Source organism: Oenanthe melanoleuca, chromosome 5 (assembly GCF_029582105.1).
Source record: "Oenanthe melanoleuca isolate GR-GAL-2019-014 chromosome 5, OMel1.0, whole genome shotgun sequence".
NCBI classification, from domain to species: domain Eukaryota; kingdom Metazoa; phylum Chordata; class Aves; order Passeriformes; family Muscicapidae; genus Oenanthe; species Oenanthe melanoleuca.
In genome coordinates this window covers 9172568-9188961 of record NC_079339.1, presented here as the reverse complement: position 1 = coordinate 9188961, position 16394 = coordinate 9172568, and the positions used below count along the sequence as shown (strand labels likewise).

General features: G+C 50.2%; 1 protein-coding gene across 1 annotated transcript; it reads left to right on the top strand.

Moving 5' to 3' along the window:
* Positions 1–78: 78 nt before the first annotated feature.
* MRPL21 (mitochondrial ribosomal protein L21) lies at positions 79–10756 on the top strand. Its single transcript, XM_056492457.1, has 7 exons — positions 79–151; positions 1193–1253; positions 2423–2508; positions 4657–4820; positions 6409–6461; positions 9986–10089; positions 10535–10756. Exons 1-7 carry the CDS (start codon positions 118–120, stop codon positions 10597–10599), a joined length of 567 nt encoding a protein of 188 aa, XP_056348432.1. The 5' UTR covers positions 79–117; the 3' UTR covers positions 10600–10756.
* Positions 10757–16394: the final 5638 nt, after the last annotated feature.

The following is a 16394-nucleotide window of genomic DNA, read 5'->3' as shown; positions in this document are numbered from 1 at the left end:
CACTCCCACCAGGCCCCGCCCCCTCCCCTCACGCTCCCCGCAGGCCCCGCCCCCTCCCCTCACGCGCCCCGCAGGCCCCGCCCCCCGCGGTTCCGCGTCCGGCGCGAGGTCACCGCCATGGCGGCGGCGGCTCGAGCGCGGCGCGCGGGAGGTGAGGGGGAAACGGGAACCGGGAACCGGGAAACGGGAGGAACGGGAACCGGGAAACGGGAGGAACGGAGCGGAAGGGAGGAGCTCTGCCTGCTGCTGGGAAAGCTGGGAGGAAAGGAAAGGAGGGAGGTCTGATTGCTGCTGGGAAGGAGGAATGGATGGACTGGGCTACTGCTGCTGTGGTGGAGAGGAAAAGGAAAAGAGCTCTGTCTCCAGCTGGGAAGGAAAGGAGGAAAGGAAGCTGCCCTGAGTGCTGCTGGGAAGGAGAGGAAAATGCTCTGTCTGGGATGCTCTGCCTGTCTGCATCTGCTGGGATGGAGGGAAGGAAGGAGAGGAAAGAGCTCTGCCTGCTGCTGGGGAAGGTGGGAGGAATGGAAGGAAGATGCTCTGCCTGCTGCTGGAAAGTGGGGAAGAATGGAGAGGAAGGAGCTCTGATTGCTGCTGCAGAGCAGGAAAGAAAGAACGGAGGGAGATGCTCTGCCAGCTGCTGGGGTTACAGCAGGGAAGGAACGAATGAAGCAGGGAGCTCTGCCAGCTGCTGGGATGGAAGGAGGGAAGGAAGGAGGCTGGCAGTAGGTCAGGGTCTCCACTGCTGCCTCCTGGCCCCTCTGTATCCCTGCCCTGCAGGATGAGCCCTGGACCTCTTCCCTGAGCAGAGGTGGAAGGAATCCAGGTCTTTCCCAGCATCAGCCTTGGAGCAGCCTAAAAGCTGGGGAGTGTTACCAAAAAGGAGAATCAGCTTTACACAGTTCTTTCAACCATGGCATAAACCCTTCAGCAAAATCCAAGGGATGGGAGGGAGTAGGGACTTCACCAATCTTCTCCTTCCCAGGCTGGGAAGGAAGGGGCTGTGGGGGTGGTGGAGTCCCCATCCCTGGAGGTGTCCCAGGAATGCCTGGATGTGGCACTCAGTGCTCTGGCCACCAGTCACAGGTTGGACTCCATGCTCTGGGAGGACTTTTCCAGCCTGAATGATTCTGGAATTCTGCAAAAGCCCAGGAGCTGCTGCCTGTGTTTAATTATCTTTTTCCCTCCCTTTCAGCCTCTCTGCTTTCAGCTGTGGTCCGGCACCAGAGTTCCCAGAGCTCAACCCCACAGCCAGGGTAATGTCACACATGTCACTCATCACTTTGCCTCTTCCCCCTGGAATGCTGGCCTGCTTCAGCAGGGTGGGGAAGGCAGCTGGTTTTCCTCTGGGAAGGAGACTTGGCTTCCCCTTGGTCACTCTGTCGCTTCCCAATGTTTTGGACTCTGCCTACCTTCGCTTACTTTTCCCAGAAGGATGCTTCCCTTCTTTTTTTTTAATTTTTATCCCATCCCTGGAAATGTTCAGAGCGTGGTAAAACAGGGCTTGGAGCAACCTGTTCTGGTAGAAATTGTCTCTGCCTTGGGTTGGGGCTGGATGAGCTTTAACATCCCTTCAAAGGCAAACCATTCTGGAATTCTGTGGTAACTCTTCCAGTGGGACCTTCAGGCTTTGCTTTTCCCAGCACTTTGGAACCTCTTGTTCCTTTATTCCATTCCATGTGCCAGGATCTCCTGCAGGACTGAGCTGCTGCTGGCTCTGACCAGGAGGGGACACTGCAGGAGCAGAGAATTCCTGCTGGGGAGAATGGCAGGATGTACTGTTCCCTCTTCCTGCTCATCCTTAAGGATCAGAGATCCTTGGATCTCTGTCTGGGTGATGCACCACTCAAAATCCTCACCAAACCCCATCAGGCCTCAGTGCCTTGGTCATGTACCTGCAGTTCCTGTTAAATTAAAGCTGTTTGGGATGTTTGGCTCGGGGTTACAGAGTGACTCAATCATTGCAAAGGATTTTGAGTCAATTTTGCTTTTTTCCACTACATCTCATGTTTATTCCTGAATATTTTATGGATTTGGTGCATCCTGTGTTGCCTAGGCAAAGTGTGGATTTCTGCATGCAGGAAAACCTGAACTGCACATCCCAACGAGTGGGATGGTATTTACTTTTTATTTTGGGATGGTGTTTACAAAATCTACGGAATTTTCAGATTTCAGAAACCATGACCTTTGTGTTCATCTCATGGAGTTTTCCAAATCTCCCTCCTGTTTATATCTAAGAATGGTTTTGTGCTATTGTAGGTTCTTGCCTAGTTGTTAATCTGATGTTAATCTGATGCCTTTTAGTTGAGTGTTCGTGAGTAATGTCCATTTCTCCTCCATCTCCCTTTTCCTTCTTTCCTCTCCCTGTTTTCCACCTCTTGGCAGTATCTGTTTGCTGCAGTGAATTTTACCTTGTCCCTCACAGACTTGTTGCCAAAACTTCCCTGACTTCACCCCCATGGCCTGAAGTGAAACTTCCAGATCCAGTGGAAGAAGCCAAGTATCATGCAGGTAAAAGTCTCAAATCTGGTGTTCCAGCATTGCCTCGAGGTCTGATTGAGCATAAGTGTCTGGAAGTTTGTGTTCTTCAGTTAATTTTTTTTTTTTTTTCCCCCATTTCTCACGTGTTTTACTAGTGTTACTGAAATTGTGCTCTACCTGCTCTCCAGGTTTGGGAGATTTGGGTACAATATGATTTTTCCTTAGTTTATGGCAGTTTGTCACACTCCCAGAGGAACCTTACCTGATGTGATGAGTGGCAGGACACATTATATTGAAAAAATTAAAGCGTGGGGAAGCATTTTGGCCAGGAGAAATGAGTTATTTTCCATTCACTGGCTAAATCAAAGCCAGCATGAGCAGTTGGATGGTGGGCACATGGAGAGCTGGTGTATTTTGGTGCATAAAACAGAACATCCAGCCAGCAGGAGCAGTTGGATGGTGGGCACAGGACAGACCTGCAGAGGTGGGACGCAGTGTGACAGAACATTGGTGCTTGTGTCCCTGTCCCTTCAGCTTGCCAGGACTGCTGGGTGAGAGGAAAGAATCAAGTTTGACATCAGGAGGAATTTCTTCTTCTAAGGGGCTGCCCAGGGAGGTGTTGGAGTCCCCACCCCTGGGGTTGTCCAGGGAATGAGCGGACGTGGCACTCAGTGCTCTGGGCTGGGTGACAAGGTTGACAAGAAGAGCTGAGCTCACCTTCCTGCAGATCTCCCCCATCACTGGAGTGGCTGGGTGTGTCCCTAACTGAGGGATGAGCTTTGGAGAGAGCCTTCTGCTCCGTGTCTCCTCCTGGGCTGTTTTGATCCTGCTTTTTGTCTGCTCCATGCTCCTGGGATCGCTCAAGTGACAGATGGGTGCCTGCCCCTGTGTGAAGTAACCCAGCAGTGAACCACAAACTGCTCCTGTGGGGAGCAGGGTCCCATCCTGCTCCCATCCCATTCCCTCCTGCTGCTGCTGAGCATTGCCTCCTTATCTCCTGGCTGTGCTTATCCGAAGGGAACAGCAGCGGGAGCGTTTCAGTTCTCCTGTCTCCTGCTGGCCATGGAAATGGCCCCGGATATTTTAGGATGGGTCTCTCCACATGGTGCTGAGATCCAAGCCAGCAATCACTTGATGTTTCCTGGCACTGGAGATGTTGGAAGAGTTACCAACAACTCTTTACCCTGGTGGGAACTGCAGCAGCTTCTGCCCTGCAAATAATTTGTGTTGCTACCTCTACCTTTAAGTTTGTATCCTAGGGCTTGAAGCTTGGACTTTTTCCAAACGTTCCTGTAAGGACTGGGTTGGGTTTGCCTGGCTGCTGGATTCCTGTCTGTCCCAAAGGGATGTTCTGTTTGCATTGCAAGAAAAAAAAAAAAAAAAACCAAAAATGATTCAGCCACTTTTTAGGACAACAAGGAAAATGTGTTTTTCTGAGCAGCTTGGGAGGGTGGGAAGCTGTTCTTTGGCAGTGGGATGGTGTCAGGGAGCAGCACCTTTTGGTGTTTCCATAAAAACTGGGTTCGGATTCACTGCCCAGGAAGCTGATCACAGGGAGTGGAGTTTGTCCATGTGCAGGACCTGGTCTCTGGGATCTGTCCTGTTCCTGGCACCACTCTGCATGCACATGGTTTTTCTGGGAAAGAGCGAGGAGGGACAGGTCCCTCTTGTTCTTGGAAAGTTCTCGGAGGAGGCTTTGCCATTTGCTGGAAGCTTCTTCCCTGGTATTTTGCCAAGCTCTTCCCAATGTTCCTGTGTGCCTTAGGCACCACTCAGACTCCTGGGCTGTCTGCATCTGACTTGGAAATGGAGGGAATTTCCTCCAAACACAGGATGCATGGACAAGAGCTCTTTTCTGGAATGCTTTATATCCAAGTACAGTGTATTTTGGGATGCCTAAGGAATGGGCTGAAAGTCAGCAGTGTAGAGAAGCTGCGCAGTGTATACAAGATGTTTACTTATGTGTGGCTTTGCCAGCACCTAAAATACAAATAAATCATTAATTTTAAGAGGGGGAGGCTCACACGTCTGGGAAGCAACACTGCTGTTGGTCCTCGCTTAAAGATTCCCAGGAGATAAGAGTGCTGGGGGGAGAGCAGGGTGGCTGGTGAGTTTTCCCAGCCCTTCCCAGCTCTCTGGGTGTGCTGCCCTGATCCCTGGCCTGCTGTTTGCCATTAGAGGTGGTGCAGAAGGTGAACGGGCTGATCTCCGCGGGGCGCTACGGGCGGCTCTTCGCCGTCGTCCACTTCGCCAGCAAGCAGTGGAAAATCACCAGTGAAGACCTCATCATGATGGACAATGTCCTGGAGGCTGAGTGTGGAGACCGAATCCGGATGGAAAAGGTGAAAAAACCAGAGCAGGTTCCCTGCAAACGTTCCTGGAGGCAAAACCCATCACCAGTTTTAACATCACATCCCATAGCGCCCCTGGGGGTCTCCCACCTTCATTCCAGCCCTTTGCTTTGTTCCAGTTCCCTTAGCTTTGTTCCAGTTTCAGATATTATTGCGATTTCTGTTCAACAGGGCTGGAGTGAGTCTTGCCAGACTCTGTGGGGAGACAGATTTTTGTTGTCCTAACTCTTTCCAAAAAAAGAAAATGACAGTTGTTTTTTCCAGAGCCGGCAGCGAAAGCCTGTGTTTGCCTTGAGACTCCAGCACCCTGGATCACAGAATCATTTAGGCTGGAAAAGACCTCAAAGATCAAGTCCAACCTCTTAATTCCTTGCAGGTCTCCCAGAGGGATTGTAAACTCCTCAGGGCTCTGCAAGATCCTTATCATGCTGGGCTGGGTGGAGGCAGAGGGATGGGGCACAGAGGGGAGAATTGCCAAGATCCAATTAATATCTTTATCCTCAGCCTTGGACAACCAGCAGGGACTTGCAGAGGCTCATTAATCCAGGCTGAAGGGAAATATTATGGATTGGGATTCTGTTGGCTTCACCTTCGTGTTGGTTGTTAGAGCTAAGTAAGCAATTAAGGAGAGCTGTGGGGTTTTTGTGCTTGTCCATTGCTTTTGGAGCAGCTTTTTAGGGATGTCCTCAGCTGTGTCCCACATCCCTGTGTCCAGCAGAGAGAAGGGGTTTCTGTGGTGTAGCCAGCAAAGGTCTAGATGGGAGCAAAGGAGAAAATTTGCCTGAACACCAGAGCCCTCCAGGGTTTGTTTTTTTTCCTGTCTAAAACAAAACCCAGGACTCCTCATGACCATTTCTGTGTGATTTTTTAGTGCTACCAGAGGATTTGTGAGGCAGCCCTGGGAGAAGTGGCTCTGGATGTGACACTTGGGGGACATAGTTTAGAGAAGATTATGGTAGTGCTGGCTTTGATGGTTGGACCATGACCTTGAAGGTCTCTTCCAAACTCAATGATTTCAGTGAAATGCAGCCTGTTCCTCTTGTATCCTCTCTTATCCTGCCTGTTCCTATGGATGTGGCTGAAATACCCAAAACAGCAGGGGCTGGTGAACCCCCAATGTTAATTTCTTTATTTCCCATCTTGAGGCCTTACAGAGGAGAATGAGGGAATTGTTTCTCTGCTGGCATTTGTAGCAATTGCTGTAAAATTCAGAATGGTTTAGGAGCTGCCATTTGTCCAGATCCCACACGAGACAGATTATTCTTCTTCCCTGATTGGTTTCCATATATTTTTTTTCTTTTTAATGGCTGCTGGTAAGCCAGGACAGAGAGGTTCAGTGTGTTCTGATCATGGAGAAAGATACTTCTGCAGTCTGTTCTAGTGGGATGAGCTCTCTGGAAGAGTAATGGCCCTGCCTGCAGCCTGTTAGCAGCTTTCCCCACTACCCCTCCAGTTAGTGTCAGGTTTGAAATGTGGTTTGAAGCAGTTTGACTCCTTTATGGCTGTAGAATTTGAAAGGTCTTGTTTGCATTTCTGCCAGGGCAATGAGCAGTGATTTGTGCCTGATTTATTTCCCCAGGTTTTGCTGGTTGGTGCTGATGACTTCACACTCATTGGAAGGCCGCTGCTGGGGTGAGATGCTTCATAAAGGAATTATAATGGCATTTTTGTACTTAATTGTGGCTTCAGGGCTCTGCAGTCCTTGAAACAGGGATTTATCAGCAGTAACTTTGATCCCAGCCCTGTGGCTTTTGAAAGAATCACCAATAAAACACCTCATCAGCCTCTGGTGACTCTCACCCACCCCAGTGGCCTCAGTTCTGAGGTAGCTCTTGGGTATTCACCTCAGTTGGATCTTTTCCTCCTTGCACAAACTAGCAGGACATGTTGATCTTCAACATCTCTACCCTCTTACCCTGATTTTGGTAGTAGTCATCTTAAAATAAGCCAGAAATCCTTTTCCCTAGTCTGAATTGGGTTTTAAGCCCCTTTCCTTTTGCTATTGTATTACCCCAGCAAGCCTTAACCCTGATTTCAGTGTTCCTAATTTTTCTCTTCCTCTTAATCACGTAATCCAGCAATCACAGAACTTGGGGAAAGTTTATCCCTTGGCACTGCCTCCATCCCAATGCTGTAGGACTTGCTGTACAGACCCCCTGGTTCCTCAGCCTTTTCCTTCCCAAAAGGAAGGGGGGTGTGGACCAGGTTAGGGTTAGGTGGTGGTGTTTAGGAGTTATTTATCTATTTAGTAGTGGTGGTGGTGGTGGTATTCAGGAGTATTTATAATATAATTTATAACATTGTAATAGTATTTATAATATTATAATTGTATTTATAATATATTTATTTGGTGGTGGTATTGAGGAGTATTTATAATACTGCTGGTGGTATTTAGGAGTTGATTTCTGCATTGATAACATGGCTTGAGTGGCACTGCCTCAGGTCCCTGTGTTGGATTTTGGGAGCTGCCTGTCCTTGTAACAGCACTGGAGGTGGATCAGGAATAGCAGATCATCAGGATTCTGTGAGCTACTGACAGATATTGCCCTTGGGGAATGTTTTAGGAAGGGAAATCTCATTTTTAGGACTAGAGAGAGGCTTTTAATTTTGTGATGTGCCACATCTGGCAAGTGAAAAACAGCTTCCTTCCCCAGCTGATCCAGGGGCCCTGGGTGGCTCTTTGCAGCTCTTTGTGCTGCATTTGGCACGGGGATAGCCAGGAGCTCCAGGACAGGAGGAGAACCAGCTGCTGGCTCCTGCAGGTGCTTTGGGGGTGTGGGAAGTGTTGGCAGCTTGAGGCACACCAGGCTGCACATCTGGCCTGGCCTCAGGGCCTTTGGCTGAAGGGAATCAGTGGGAGGAGGAGGAGGAGGCTGGCCAGGAAGGATGGAGGCTGAGGGGGAGATGCCATCACCCTCTGGGCTGCAGGGAAACCACCCAAATCCCAGCTCTGTGGTACAGGATGGGGAAAAGGAGAAGGGGGAAGGGAAAAGGGTGTCACCAGCAAGGTGCACAGCAGTTCTCTCACACAGCCCCCTAACCCACGGACTTTTAGGGAGAAGAGAAGAGGCTGGATGAGAGCAGAGGCAGTTCTGTGTTCCTGTTGTTGTATAAATAAACATCCAGTGAGTGCTCACAGCCCCAGACACTTCAGCAGAGCTGCTTCCTGTCGGCTCCCAAATGTGTCCTGTTTGGGACAGCTGGTCCCAAACCTCTGATACCTCCCAGAGTGACACTTCTTTCAATCCAAAAACACCACATCTCCATGGTGGAGGCTATTCTGGGAGCTTCTGGCTGGCTCCTGCTCTGGAATCCGTGTTTGTCCGAGTCACTGCCAGCCCCGCTGGCACAAGGGCTGGAGCCCGCGTTAGGCACGAGTGGAGGGAAAGTTTGGCTTATTTCTAGACAAAATAGAGCTGATGGGAACTTTCCCTCTAGGAAACCTCTCTGTTTCTCCTGCTACCTGCCCCTTTTTGCAGTGGAAGTGCCAAAGGCTTTGGAGCTGTTCTGACAGCTGGGTTGGGATTCAGTCCTGCGAGGAGCGAGCTTGACAGTGGAGTTATGACCTCCAAGAGTTATGATGCTGTGGGCTTGGAGCTTGCCTGGATCTTTTTCTCTGCCTCTTGACAGCACCTTTCAGCCCAGCTCAGATCCATGAGGTTCCAGTCTCAGTTTTTCTCACCTCCTGCAAAAATCCAATCCGTGGAACATTTTGCTGCTGAAGGCAGCAGGCTCAGCTGTGTCGGGCTCTGGGAAATGTGTGACCCTCTTCTTATTTTTATGGACATTCCAGTCATACCTAAAACGTTTGATAGAGATTTTTATTTTTTTTCTTTGGGCTCTGTTTTGCTGAGAACTTGTCCTGCCCACGAGTTCTTCTCCAGCAAGTTGGTTTCTGTTGTGCTTCAGCCTCTTGCCAGCAGTTCCTAGAGCTGAGTCCCACAGAGAACTCACCAGGGCCTTGAATCCAGGAAGTTTGCTCCCAAATTAGTGGTAAACCTAGTCTGGAGTGCAGTTTGCTTTCTGGTTTCTCCCTCAGGGCTGCAGGATTTGTGTGTGGTTCAGTGGTGCTGGGATGTCAGGGTCACACCATGGTCTCTTAAAATCTGAATTATTTTATATCACTTTTCTTCTGGGCTGGTCACTAACTGCAGATAAATCAGTTTCCTCCAATCTCTGATTCAATCACACCCCCAGGGTGGATTTTAAGAGATGGTGGCTGTCTGAAGCCTTTGGCCTTCCAGTGACCTTGCTGGAACAATTTCAGCTGGATGGGTTTCCCCCTCTGCCCCCCTCAAGTGCAGACAGAGCCGTTTGTCAGCAGAATGGTCTTTAAATGTCTTCCTGTGGCAAACTTAACGAGCTTTTAATGGAATTCTGCAGTGCTGTGCATGAAAGAGCAGCTCCTCCTCCTTCCCTGTGGCTGCTGACTAAAACTCCCTTGTCCAAAGCTCCTGTCTGGATCTTGCCTGGGGGCTCTCACCTTCTGAGACCCTTGAAGCATATCAAGGTTGATTACAGTTGTTTTAGCAAAACTTAGTTCCTGTAATTTTCCCAAAAACTTTGTTCCCACAGCAGCAGTTTATGGCAAGCCTTGCTAAACGCTGGCTACAGTGGAAAACTGCTTACGGTTCATTGAAACAATTAATTAAAAAATTATTGGGGAAGTTACAGCATTTCCAACAAGGTGAGATTTTCTTCCAGCTGTCTGTGATGTTTTAGAGGAGGAGGAAGGACTTGTGTGGGGAGCAGGATGGGAGGAGGGAGGATTTCTTGGTGACCAGGAGCAGGGATGAGCTCCTCCTGTGCCAAAACCAAAGCAGGTCACATGAGATCACCTGGAGGTGCCAGGGGAATTTATCCTGCAAGTTCCTGCAGGTGCCTGTCTCTCCTGCCTGCTCTGATGGAGTGATCTCATCCCTCACATGACAGGGGAGCTGTGACCTGTCACATCTCCTGATCCAGGTACAGCACCTGGAGGCTTCTGGCTGTGCCTGGGCAGGTGGCTCTGCTCCCATCTGTAATTCCCAGGATCTGGCTCTGTCAGGCAGCATGTGTTGTTGTTGTTATCCCTTTGTCTCTTCTCCCAGACACCTGCTGCCCAGGAGTAGGACATAAATAACTAAAACCTGATGCTTCTAACCCTCCTTTTTAAGGAAGGAGCTGGTCCGTGTGGAGGCCACGGTGATTGAGAAGACGGAGTCGTGGCCCAAAGTCAACATGCGCTTCTGGAGGAGGCACAACTACCAGAGGAAGAAAAGTAAGAGGGAAAGGACACATCTCCTTCCCTGCTGGGTGTGGGAGGGGAGGTATCCCAGCAAAAGGACCTGAGGATTTAATACCAGGATTTAATATTCTCTCAGTGTTCCTGGGCAGGAAAGCAATCCCAAGCCTCTTCCCAAAGCCTGAAGCACTGGATGTGTCATCACAGCTCCCAGCAAGCCCCAACAGGGTCCTGCACAGGTTTTGGTTGCCAAATGACTCTTCCTTCTCTGAGAAAGGGAAGAATTATGGCTGTTTTAATATGGGATGGGTGGTAAAGCCTTGACTAGGCTGCCCCAGTGCCACTCTGGGACCTTCTGTCCTTGGCATCCCCATGGAATGCTGCTGTCTGCCAGCACAGCCTTCCAGGAGCCCTGGCATCAGGTAGGCATCCTGTTCATGCTGTTACCTGATTCTTTTCTCCCCTTTTTCTTCTTTTTCAGTCATTACAAACCCCCAGACCGTCCTCAGGATCAACACCATCGAAATCTACCCCTGCTTGTCCTGACTGGGGTGGGGCTGTGCCTGGGAATCATTGTTGCTCCAGACAATTGTGGAAATAAAACTGCCTCAGCACTGGGAAGTTCTGGACTTGTTGCTGTGGTGGGAAATGGAAATCTCTATGTGCTTTCTTTTTAATATAATGAAGTATTTTTTAAAGTGTTGCTTCAGCCTTGCTAGTGTTTATTTGCCAGGAGTTTTAAACCACCCAGGATCCATTGCTGGCTGTCCAGCCTTTTCATGCCTCATGGATCTTTTTGCCTCTACACCTCTCTGAACTTTTGGAATTCAGGAATTCTGGTCATGTGATTCCTGGCACTGTGTGGCCCCAGGGAATATCCTGGGGTACAGAGTGGTCCTCAGCCTGTGGGACTGAAGAGAGCAGTGAAACCAGGGGACTGCAGGGTCTCACATCTACTCCCAGATTGTGCCAAAGGGTGAAAATCCTTAACACTCAGCACTGGGAAGTGGAGCTGAAAACTTCCCCTCCTGAGTAAATTGTGTCTGTGTGTGTGTGTGTGTGTGTGTGTGTGTGTGTGTGTGTGTGTGTGTGTGTGTGAGACACCATCAGAAGGAGACTGTGGTGGCTCAGGAGGGATTTTGTGCCTATTTCAGAGTTGAGTTTTGACCTGCTGAGTGTATTCCATGTCTAGATCCTGGTCTTTCCCCTCTTCTGTGGCAAGGGTGCACGTTGAGCACTGTCCTTTCCTAAGCAGCACATGCAAGACCAGGTGGATCCAGCTGAGGTCTGCTGGTGTTTCCAGGATGGATATCCACCAGGAGGAGAGTTTCCTGAAGTTTCCTGGAGTTTCTTGTACTGTGAGGTTCTTAACAGCCATCATGGAGAGGGATAACAGGCCCTGCTCACCTTTTCACTTCCCCAGGGAGTACCTTGCTTCAAATTAGGAATAAAACCACGTTTGGGTGTCCTTTGCACTTCCACCATGGCTCCTGAGAAAGGTTGCCACAGCCCTGTGCTGAGGGGGATGGGAGTTTTGTTCCATCTGGAGCTGGCCCTGGCTATCCAGTCTCAATTCCTCTGGGAGATCATTTCAGGTGCCACTGTGGTGGCTCTGGCTGCATCTCACCTTCAGCTGGAGGAGGATCCAGGTGTGCCAGGGTCAAGCTGGTTCTTCAGCCACTGGAGACAGCTGGATCTGCAGGGGTGGTCTCAGCCCTCCCCATTTCAGATCCTCTGGCACAAATAGCCCTTGGGAATGCTGCTCTTGCTGCTGAGGTTAAACTCCCAGTTTTTAGCAGCTGGTGGAATGTGGAAAGCAAGGACATCTTTGTCACAGCCTTGTTCCCAGCCTCTTCCAAACTGCAAGGGTGGGGAGGCCCCTCCAAAAATCATCTCCCACCTCTTCCCCTTCTCCCACAGGTGCTGCAGTTCCATGCTGGGACCAGCAGACCCCAGCAGCAGGCAGAGTGCTGTGGGCTGGCACAGGGATGTCTCCGGATGCAGGCTGTTCCCGGTCCACAGCGGAAGCAGCGTTGCCAGCCGAAGGAATTGGACTGGAAACCCTCAGTCCCTCTGTGTTTGAGTGCTGGGGCTAAGAAACAGCATGTCTTGGCTTTAAGGGGATGTAGCAGGAATGTTCTGTCCTTCCCAAATAGGAAGAAACACTTGGAAATAACAGGAGATTCAGGGCTCAGCAGTACGGAGGGCAGAGGCTGCTGTGGAGTCAAAAGAAAAGCAAAGGGCTTAAGGTCTGGAAGTCTGATCCCCCAAAAAGCCCTTGGGAATGTAGCTCTGCTCCAAGTGAGATACAACACAAAATTAGGGTGGTTTCACAGCATTTTGGGGGGACAACAGTTCAGGAAGGGAAAATCCAACCAGTATCAGGAAGTTTTTGGTTTGAAAAGTTTATAATGCGAAATAGGCAGGTTTTGTTGGAATTACTTCTTTGGACTGAGGTAAAAAGGGATTATTTCAATTTTCTTCAGGAGAATTTAAATCAAAAGCTTTCTGTTCCAAGTGGAAGCAGGAATGCCCAGCTCCCAGGGATGAAGTCAGAGGTCTCCACAGGGCTTCATGTGTCAGGGGGGTGATCCTTGTCACCCCTCCTGGTGCCAAATAGCACTGAAACAGCTTAAGAGCAGGAATTTCTCAACAAAACAGGCTTGGGATTTTTTTTTTTTTTTCCTTAAATACTGATTCATAGTAGAAATTCATCTGCCAGGACAAAACAGATCCGGGTGGAATTTGAGATACTTTGCCCAGAGCTGAAGATCCACGTGGGTCAGACGAGAAGCAGGCCTGGGCTCTGGCCACCCCTGTGGCGTCTGTCCCCCCCGGGAGGGAGGCTGGAGAGCCGGAGCAGAGGGCATGTGCTGGGAATTGGGAGTGAATTCCAGCGCTGATCCCTGCCCGCTGGCCACAAAGCTGCAGCCTGTGCTGCTCCTGCTGTGCTTTCCAAGAATGCCAGCAGGGCTCCGAGGCTGCAGGACAACTGGCTCCGCAGCCCTGACATTTCCCATCATAAGGAAGCGTTGTTTTCTTGCCAGCTGCTAGGTTTGCTCGGGAATAGCTGGCAGGAATGGCTTGGGAGGTGCCCTTGCTGCTCTCTCGGCTCCCCATGGCATCCCTGTTTTGGGCAGGAACACTAAGTGGATCCCTGGTCCTGCTTCTCCCTGGATCCCAGGTGTATGTCCCCCAAGACCCCTCTTTCTCCTTCCCTCTCCAGGAGAGGCTGCATCCCTAATTTCTGTGAGCCCAGCCCTGACCTCCCTCCTCTGCCCTTTCAAGAGTGGCCTATGGCACCGGAATTCCTTTGTGGCTCCTGGTTTTTCCATCCCCCTGAGCTCCAGTTGCTTTTAGGAGCTGCTTTGGAGCAAGGTTTTCATCATTTCGCAGGCTGGTGCTGTTCCAAACCCCTCCAATGCTCTGGATATTGAAGTTTCAAGGGGCTTGCACTTGTGTTTCACATAAAATTCTTGTGATTGCAGATTCACACAGGATCACTTTTTGCACTTTTTACAGCATTTCTGGAGGTTTACGTTACTTCCAGGATGGGATTTGTCTTCCTTCCCTCAGCACAGAGCTCTGTGTTCTAAAATCAGCTTCCCAACAAAGCCATTCCCGCAGTGGGAAGCTTCCCACCGTGAGGGAATTTTGTTTGTGGATTCTGATGGAGCCTGACAGATGGGGTCTGTGGCAGTGTCCTCCTTCCCAGCAGCCAGCTCCTGCAGGAAAACAAAGTGCAGGACACTCTCTTTGGAACCCACGGGGCAGCAGTGGGATTTTGCAGCTCCGTCAGGATATTCGGATCACGCGCTCTGCCAGCCTGTGAGCTGCCAGCGTTTATCCAGTGGCAAAGCGGCTCGGAAAGCTCTTGGGACGTGTTGTTCAGGCCCTGGGGCAGGAGGGAAATGCTGTTAATTTGCCCCTCCCCTGTGTTTTTTATCCCTCACAGCTTTGGGAAGGAGCCTTTGAGCTCTGACGTGGAGCCAGATTTGTTTTCTCAGCGTGATCCAGCCGCGTGTCGGAATCCGCTTCAGCAGCAGGCAGGAACAGGACATCAGGAAACTGTTGGTTGGATTTCTGTTGCACTAGAAGTTTTATTATCTCCTGTGACCTAAAAATCAGCCTTTTATTAGAAAAAAAAGGGAATGTGTTCCCAGTGGATCCGTGTTGATGCAAATCCCACAGGGGGAAGTCCAGCTGTGGCCAGCACGCCTGGACATGGGGCCTTTCATCTGTTTTCCCTCTCCCTATTTATAGCAAATGGAGAAGCAACTGGGATCTGTGTCCCTGTGCCTTTTTCCTGGATGTGAATGCAGAGGTTTCACAGCAGGATTGGTGTCAGAAGGAATGGAGTGAATCCAGGAAGGTGAGGGGCCGAAGGCTGGGTTTGCTGCAGCAACCCAAAATATGTTTATGGACAGGGCAGGTTGGCTTTGGTTATATCCTTGGAGAGCATTCCCTGATGGAGCAGCACATGGCAATGTCTGTGCAGTAATTAATGAGTGGCAATTAAATGTGGTGAGCTGGAAAAGGGTTTGAGCCCTTCAAACGGAGGCTCGGGAGAGGAGCTAAATCTTGGGGAACCAGAGTTTGAGATACCTCAGTTTTTGAACTGGAGTTGGCATTCCATGCCTTTGGATCATCTCATACGAAGAAAAGGGACTGGTGTTATTTTGTCTTCCTTTCCTAAGTAAAAAACCACCATTGCCCAGTTTCAAAAGCCTCAAAGTTCAGTTTCTAGGCAGATCTGATGATCCAGTAGGGAAATGCTTTGGACCATGGAACGGGATCCCCCCTGACCTGAGGCTATGGCCTGAGGGGATTTGGCTCTTTGCTTTAGGCCAGCTTTTCATTTCAGCAGATTCTCTTTTTAAGCAATCTGTGATTCATGGGAGCCTCTGGCTTGGTTCCCAGAGCAGACTCCGTGTGTTGAAGAACTGGCGAGTATGGAATAGCCTGGCCACAAATATTTCAGCAGGACACAATATCTCCTGCACCTTTCCCACCTGCAGAACACCGGAGGTGGATTATCCAGTGATCAATCACTGGTGATAAAATCCTGTTTCCACTGTCATCCAGCCAAATATTCCCTGGCAAACGTGGGCTGAGTGCTCCTGTGGGAACACGCATATGGCTTCCACCACGCCAAGGAGAGCTGTGCGTGAGGAGCAGGAGTTTCTCCCAGCTGTGCTGCCAGGGACACAAATTCCCCAGCTCTGGGACTCACACTGACCTTTTCCTAAAGAATCCAGGGATATCTTTTTATGGAGAAGCTGGTATTGGATTGGAAGGTCATAGTGGTCATGGAAGTGGTGGGAAGGGAGCTGATTTTCCCAAGGTGACATTGGAAGCCTGTGGGATGAATGCAGCCGTGCTTCCATTTTAACTCCATCCTTCTTGTCCCTTTGTTCCCTCATCCCCAAAAATCCACGTGCTGTTAAAACACTTGGCTTTAAGGCAAGTGTCACTGCCCAGCTGCCAGGGTGGTGCTGCACCTGAGGGGAGCACAGCAGGAACCTGGAGCAGCAGGAACTGCTGCTCTGCATTCCCCCAGCCAGTTCCTGCCTTCCCAACTGCGAGGGTGGATTTTCTGTGAAATTTGCCCATTTGTTGTCACACAACTTGCAGGAAAAGAGTTTTCTCGGTGGTTTCTGCCTCATTTGCCTGGAATCAGGCGATGTATTAAAACTGGTCCTGAAGAGGATCAGGCAAGAAGAGGACTTGATTGCAGACATCTCATTTCCGTAGGAAACAGGGCTAAAAATAGGGAAGGAATGTAATGGAGACTTCTTTTTCTTGACACCCCCTGTTCCCCCAGCTGGGAATCAGCTTTTGTCCCAAAATCTGTTTATTGACTCGCTGTTGTTTTCTGGGCTCCAGATGTAGCTGTGAGCCTGATTTTTGGCTTTGGAGAAGCCAGAGCAGGGCTGTTTCCAGGGGCTGATGCACAAGGAAAACACATGTGATGGCAAGATGGGTTTCTGGGAGAGGTCTGCTGGCTCTCAAGGCTCTCCACAACAGTCCAGGGGCCCCCTTCCAGCTCTGATCCTGCTGGCAGCAGCTGTGATCCCGATAACCCTGTGGCTGCTTGAGTGCTGATGTCCCTGTGGGCACCAGGATGTTCCCTTTGGACACCTGATAGGGGCTATAAATACCAGGTGGGCTCATGTTCCCTCAAGCACCAAGTGGGCTGTGCCAAGTCACCCCAGATGGCCAGGCTGAGAGATCCCTGTGCCAGAGAAATGACTGCAGCCTTTGGAAAAGGGACTGTCTCTGATGTGGGCATTTGAAGGCTCCACACCCTTGGCCAGGTCCCTTCACCCAGCTCCTTTTTT

What these genes read in the sequence shown, in the direction of transcription:
- MRPL21 (XM_056492457.1), top strand. Translation starts at nt 118, where the DNA reads ATGGCGGCGGCGGCTCGAGCGCGGCGCGCGGGAG. An exon ending in TCGAGCGCGGCGCGCGGGAG is followed by an intron (nt 152 to 1,192) that starts GTGAGGGGGAAA and finishes CCTCCCTTTCAG; the next exon opens with CCTCTCTGCTTTCAGCTGTG. An exon ending in AGAAGCCAAGTATCATGCAG is followed by an intron (nt 2,509 to 4,656) that starts GTAAAAGTCTCA and finishes GTTTGCCATTAG; the next exon opens with AGGTGGTGCAGAAGGTGAAC.